This window comes from Myotis nattereri (assembly GCF_964212035.1).
Source record: "Myotis nattereri genome assembly, chromosome: Y".
Taxonomy (NCBI): Eukaryota; Metazoa; Chordata; class Mammalia; order Chiroptera; family Vespertilionidae; genus Myotis; species Myotis nattereri.
Window position 1 is genome coordinate 32,906,486 of NC_138094.1, and position 7,108 is coordinate 32,913,593.

Genomic DNA, 7,108 nt, shown 5'->3' on the forward strand with positions numbered 1-7,108 from the left:
ACCAATCAGCTGCCTCCTGCACACCCCCCACTGGGGATGTGCCTGTAACCAAGGTACATGCCCTTGACCAGAATCGAACCTAGGACCCTTCAGTCCACATGTCAACGCTCTATCCACTGAGCCAAACCAGTCAGGGCTCTTGTTATTTTCTTGATGGTTTCTTTTGCTGTGCAGCTGCTTTTTATTTTGATGTAGCCCCATTTGTCTATTTCCTTCTTAGTTTCCTTTGCCCTAGGCATTGTATCCATAAACATGTTGCTGTGTAAGATGGCTGAGATTTTGGTGCCCGTGATTTCTTCTAGGATTTTTATGGTTTCCCAACTTAAATTTAAGTCTTTTATCCATTTTGAGTTTATTTTGTGTATGGTATAAGTTGGTCTTATTTCATGTTTTTGCATATATCTGTCTAATTACCCCAACACCATTTCTTGAAGAGACTGCCTCTGCTCCATTGTATGCTCTTGCCTCCTTTGTCAAATACTAGTTTAGTATAGTGGTGTGGGTCAATTTCTGGGTTCTTAGTTCTGTTCCATTGCTCTGTATGCGATACTTGTACCAGTACCAGGCTATTTTGATTACAGTGGCTTTCTAGTATAACTTGATATCTAGTATTGTTATTCCTCCAACTTTTCTCTTTCTCAAGCTTGCTGCAGCTTTTGAGGTCTTTATTGGTATAATTTTTAGAGTATTTTTCTAAGTCTGTGAAATATGCCATTGGTATTTTAATAGGTATGCATTGAACCTAAAGATTGCTTTGGGTAGTATGGACATTTTGATGGTATTTATTTCTGCCAATCTATGAACATGGTATATTCTTCCTCTAGTTTATATCTTCTTCTACCTCTTTTTTCAATGTGCTATGGTTTTCTGAGTATAGGTATTTTACCACTTTGGTTAAGTTTATTCATAAGTCTCAATTTTTTGTTGTTGTTGCAGTGCTAATTGGGATTGTTCTTTTATTTCTCTTTCTGAGCGTTCAATATTGGTATATAAAAATGCCATAGTTTACTGGGTGTTAATTTTATATCCTGTTATGTTGCATCCCTGTCTTCCTATTCTTAGGGAAAATGGTTTTAGTTTTTAGCCATTGAGTATGATATTGGCTGTAGGTTTGTAATATATGGCTTTTTAATATGTTGAGATATGATCTATTTCTACTTTACTGAAAGTTTTTATCAAAAAAGGGTGTTGGATTTTGTCATGCTTTTTCTGCATTGATTGAAATGATCATGTGATTTTTGAGTGTTGCAGTCTGTTAATGTGATATATCACATTTATTGATTTGTGGATATTGTACCAGCCTTGCATTCCTAGAATAAATGCCATTTGGTCATGATGTATGGTCTTTTTAATGTATTGCTGGATCTCATTTGCTAAAATTATGTTGAAGATTTTAGGGTCTGTATTCATCGGGGATAATTCTCTTTCTTTGTAGTGGCTTTATCTGCATTTGGGATTAGGGTAATGCTGTCCTCATAGAAAGTGTTCCTTTCCCTTGGATATTTGGAATAGTTGAGGAGATTAGGTATTAGTTTTTCTTTGAATGTTTGATAAAACTTCCCTATGAAGCCATCTGGACCAGGACTTCTGTTTGCTGGAAGTTATCTAATTACTGCTTCAATTCCATCAGTACTTACTGGCTTATTCAGGTTTTCTGATTTTTCCTGATTGAGTTTTGGAAGATTGTATTTTTCTTATTTGTCCATAGTCTGACAAAGCAGTTACCTTTTTGCTTAAGACAGTTCTTCAGAAACCATTCCATTTTGGGAAATCATAGTATAAAATTGAAATGGCGGTTAATACCCATATACATCTTCAATGTGATTGTAGTATGTTAATAATTCTTTGTTTCCTTCATGTCTTTAAAAAAAAAAAAATAAGGACAGAAGAACCTTTATATTTCAGTTTTCAGAAGAGCTGATGACATTGGAGGAAAACTCGTCATCAAACTTGTCTGGCCCACTTTCTCTTTCTTCTTACTGTCTCTAATTTACACACTTCCCTCCCCTGTGTGGAATCAGGGAGGAAAGCTCTAGGGGGAGATTAGAGCTTTGTCTCATACTCCAGCCAGATCTTTTTCTCCTTAAAATAAAGAGTTTAAGCCTCAAGCTTGAAAGGAGATTTCTTAAGTAAAACCACCTCTTGTTTTTCCAGTGTTTGGATGGGACTATCATGTTCAACGCCTCTTGTAAGTAGTTTCTTGGTTCAAGTCAGCATACTCAGGGAGATGAGGAATTGCCAAAGGAAACAAGACTTTGAAAGGATTGTTCTCACTGATTCCAGGGTACACCATCCTGTAAAGCACTCATTCAGCGAGACTTCATTGAGAACCTTCACTTCATATATGAAAACTCTATCACCCAATATCACCTCATTGATTTAATTGTGAAAAAAGAAAAACAAACACCTCCTGTGTGCTGGGTGCTGGGCATACTGCAGTGGGACAACCCAAGACCTCTGATGGGATAGATACTGAGTAGGGGCAGTGGCCACCCAAGAGTGGCTGTGATAGGTTGTTTCGCAGAGACCTGGGTGAGTAGGAAATAAAAATAATACAATAAAGGAAACCAACTGAGTTCATAGGTGTTCTATCTCAGAGATAGAATGAAAATTATAACAATGGCTTTTAAAATTATTCTTAAGTAATGTTTACATTGATCATTGAAAAATTCTCTTATAATCATCATTTCCCCTCTTCGTTTGGATACAAAGGGAAGTGAAAAAATCCAAAACTTGATATCTTTGAGATGTCCAGTGGAAATACTAATTAGGTAGCTACAAAGTACAGTCATGCACCATTTAATAGCAGGTATGTATTCTAAGAAATGTGTCCTTGGGGAATTCATTGTTGTGTGAACATCAGAGTGCACTTTTGTAAATCTAGGTGGTACAGCCTCCTGTACATCCAGGTAGCCTATTGCCCCTCCGGTACAAGCACATACAGCATGTTACTGTACAAAACAAGATTAAATCAAGCACAGGAGAAAATGACGCCATCGAGAGATGTAATAAACATGAGGTATATGAAGTTGCTGCCCATATAACATGGGATGCTGTTTCACAGCACACTTTTCTTTATCATTAGAAAAAAAAAAAAACCACTATAAAACAGTGATTAAAAGGGTAGTGTAGTAAATACATAAACCAGTGACATGGTCCTTTATTATATTTATTAAGTATTAGGTACTAGACGTAGTTGTATGTGCTGTACTTTTATATGACTGGCAGCACAGTGGGTTGGTTTACATTAGCATCTCCATAGACACGGGAGTAATGCATTGTATTACATTACCATGTGGTGATAGCCACACCAGTTAGACAGTAGTGATTTTTCAGCTCCATTATAATCTTACCAGAGGCCTGGTGCATGATTTTGGGGGGTCCCTTGGCCTGGCTGGTGAACAGGGCCATCTTGTCCACTCCTGATCGGGGCCTACTGGCAGGGGTGGGGTCGCGGGAGCAACCATGGGAAGTTGTCTGGTCATGGGAGCTTGGCTATGGGAGCACACTGACCACCAGGGAGCAGATTCTGCCTTGAGCATCTGCCCTCTGGTGGTCAGTGCACATCATAGCTACCGGCCAGTCTTAACCGTTGCTTGGACTTTTATATAGAGAGAAGATGGGACCACTGTCATATATGTGGTCTGTTGAACGAAATGTTGTTATGCAATGCACAGCAAAGATATAGTCCTTTTTTCTTCTTTATTGTTTAAAGTCAGCAACCAAACAGCATTTCTCTTTTGAGATTGCTATTCCATGTGATAAAGTGATGGCATTTAGGTCTGCAAGCAAGAAGAAGATTGCATTTCTGCCTGTGAAAATGATCAACTGCCTCCTCTGGTATTTGAATTTCATGACCAGGAGTATGAGTCCGAAATGACTGTGTTGTTTCTGTCCTGTTAGCAAAAACCTTCAAAATCCTTTGGTGAACCTATGAATTTGTCTCTTAGCATTGCTGGGGGGAAAGTGTAGCCTACAAAAGTTTAGGCTCTTCCAGAGCCAGAGGAGAAAGGCAAGCATAGCCATCTGTGGGATTGACATTGAGTTAAACCTGTGACAGGTGAGGACTTTTGCTTTGAGCTACAGGGAATAGGCAAATAAAGCCTGGAACAATAGATGTAGAACAAACAGATTCATGTGGTTGTGAGAAGGCAGGTACAAAATACTGTGTAAATGTGGTGGTGGAGAGGTGTCACTTTAGGAATACTGTTTTTCTTAGTGGCTGTATCTTGTATTCCTTAGCCAGAAGTGTGCTAAGGTTCCTTCTTATCCACAACCTCACCAGCACTTATTGTATGACTTATTAATGGTTGCTATTCTGGCTGGTTTGCAGTGGCACCTCATTGTCATTTTAATTTGCATCTCTCTAATAATTAGTGACATTGAGCCTATCTTCATGTCTCTTGCCATTTGTATGTTGTCTTTGGAGAAGTATCTATTTAGATTTTCTGTCCACATTTAATGGGGTTGTTTTTCTTTTGGTGGATTATAGGAGTACTTTATGTGTTTTGGAAATTAACCCCTTACCATATGTATTATTGGCAAATATGTGCTCCAATACAGTGGATTCCCTTTTCATTTTGATGCTGATTTTTTTTTGCTTTGCAGAAGTTTTTTTAGTTCAATGTAGTCTCATTTGTTCCTGTTTCTCAAGAATGTTGAGGCTAGGGGACCCTACCCCCCTCCCTATGTGGGAGTCTGTTCTGTGGTACTCTTTCCCCCTCCCTACTTTGGAGTCTGTACTTGTTCTTTAACAAATCTCCGCCTTTGCTATACCGAAAAACAAAAAACAAAAACAAAAACAAAAACAAAAACAAAAACGAATGTTGTGGCTATTTTGGGGTCTTTTTCAGTGTTCTGTATCTCATTTGAATGTTCAGAACATTCAAATTTATATGCAAATATAAATTTTTTGCATATTTCTAGATCTGTGAAATATGCACTTGGCATTTTAATAGTGATTGCATTGAATCTAAGGATTGCTTTGGATAGTAGGCACATTTTAATGATATTAATTCTACCAGTCCATGAACATGGTATATTCTTCTGTTCGTTTATCTCTTTTTTCAGGGTCCTGGGCGCTTGCTCAGTGGTGGGGTTGTGTGGGAGAGGTGGGAGGAAGTGAGTATTAGGTTAGGGAGAGATTGAAAGCAAAGCACAGAGCAAGGGAGGCACAAATATACCCAGGTAGCATGAGTCTGCTGCTGGAGGTGCAGTGTTCCCAGTGCAGAAGTAGTGTACTATTTCAGGTCAGTCCGGAAAGAAGGTGTGGACACCACCAGAGCAGAGACAGCAACAGAAATCCAGGTCTTCTTTTCAGGAAATGAAGGGTGCTGCTGATGGTGGTTGCTTGAAGGCAGAGAGACTGATGTCAGGGTGAGCACATTGATTAGGTTATTTCAGCTCAGCTGTCCAGGTAAAAGGTGAGAGGTAGTCTCATTGCAGTATCTGGGGGAGTTAGAGCCTGTAAGCCCTGGTGGATGAGTGAATGTAGTGTAGAAAGGCATGATAAAAAGGGACAGGAATGATAACTTCAGGTCTGAAGCTGATGCTGTGGGATTTCCAAGTGTTGATGGTAGGGAACTGGCCAGAAATGCGGATGAGACTCGGGGAGAGATCTGTGCTAGAGAAAAAGATGTGAGAATGATCAGGGCAGAGGTAATAGCTAAAACTCCAGGAAGGGATCGGCCCAGGGCAAGTGGGAAATGTTGGTAAGATGACTAGGGGGGTTCAGGGGCGGGGTGCTGGTTTTGTACTAATTTTGTACTGTTCTGGGCGGGAGAGGCTCGATTGCTTTTGTGGGAATTAGGGGAAGAGTTATACAACTGCTGTATAAATACAGACTAATGTTTAAGTTAGAATCCTAAATAGAGAGTTACAACTGAGGATAGAGGCAGAAATGCAAGGCTTGCGAAGGGCAGAGTACAGAAGAAGGGGTGAGGAAGATAAGGAAATGTGTTGTGGCAGGAGGACAGTTGAAGTTGTTCATGGCAAGGGTGACTTGTTTTCATCGAAGTAAAGTAAAAGGCAGATGCTGTGCCAGGTGTGGGGCTGGAGGCTGCGAGACCATGAAGATGGATCAGCAGGCCAACACAATCAACTGAGAGTTGAGCAGTCTCCCTGGGCCTCTGCTCTTTATTTTCTGTCTCTTTAGGTGCAGATGAGAAAGAAGTTAGAGAAGAGAGTGAAGAAGAAAGAATATGGACCCTGCTGAAAGAACAGAAGCTGAGAGAAGAAAGAAGGCAGAATGAACAGAAAGCTTTGGAAAGAGAACGGAGAAAACTAGAAAAACTGGATCGAGAAAAGGTATAATAAGCATAGCTCAGTTCTCCATGCTAGTAGGTAACTTTTAAAAAGCTTGCTGCAGGCATCCCAATCCTCTCCTGTGCTTAAGCCCACTGAAAAGGGCTGTACATGGGCATAATAGGAGTCTCATAGGAAAAGGGAGCTTTGCAAGTCTGTGAGCATGCATTCTCATGTTCCTGAAAACACACTCGGAAAGGAGATGGACTCTGCTTTGCTGTAGAACTTCCCTGTGTAAGGGGTTTCAAGGTCAGCTGGCTAGGACCAGAAGAAACTGGGGGAGGTGGCTGCCAATCTGGTGGCTTCCTCAGGCTGCCCTGCCCTCCTCCCTCCTCATTGTCTTTGACTTTCTATGTCCTGATTCTGGTCCCAGGCAGATGGATTACCCTGCTACTTCTCATGCCTGCTGGACCTTACGTAGATTAATCTTCTGTATCATGTTCCTTGAATTCCTGGCTCATTTGATCTGGAACACAGACACTTTAGGCACAGTAATTCCTATTCTTCATTACATGATATATTTGTGCCACTTTGATAGTAGCAACGAATGAAACAGTTTTCTGTCATGCACATGTCACATAAAGAAACAGAGTTATAGTACTATGTGTTTTTCAAATGTATATGTGTATCTCCTATTTTGCTGGTCATCTATTTACAGCGGATTATTGAAGAGTCTTTCAAGACGTAAATGGAGAAAGAATTAGAAGTGAGTGCTCAGGAAATGAAAGACAAATCTGTTTGTGGTGAATATGCTTTAAAGAAATACATGCATAACACCCAAAAGGACCAAGACCTGAAGAAGGTG

General features: G+C 40.1%; 1 protein-coding gene across 1 annotated transcript in view; it reads left to right on the plus strand.

Moving 5' to 3' along the window:
* LOC308512420 (centriole and centriolar satellite protein OFD1-like) overlaps positions 1 to 6,312 on the plus strand; it is a gene marked incomplete at both ends in the record, with an annotated part of 52,379 nt that extends 46,067 nt beyond the window's left edge. The window contains 1 exon segment of the mRNA XM_081082178.1: positions 6,155 to 6,312. Within this exon segment, the coding sequence (XP_080938304.1) occupies positions 6,155 to 6,312 (158 nt within the window).
* Between the last annotated feature and the right edge of the window lie 796 nt (positions 6,313 to 7,108).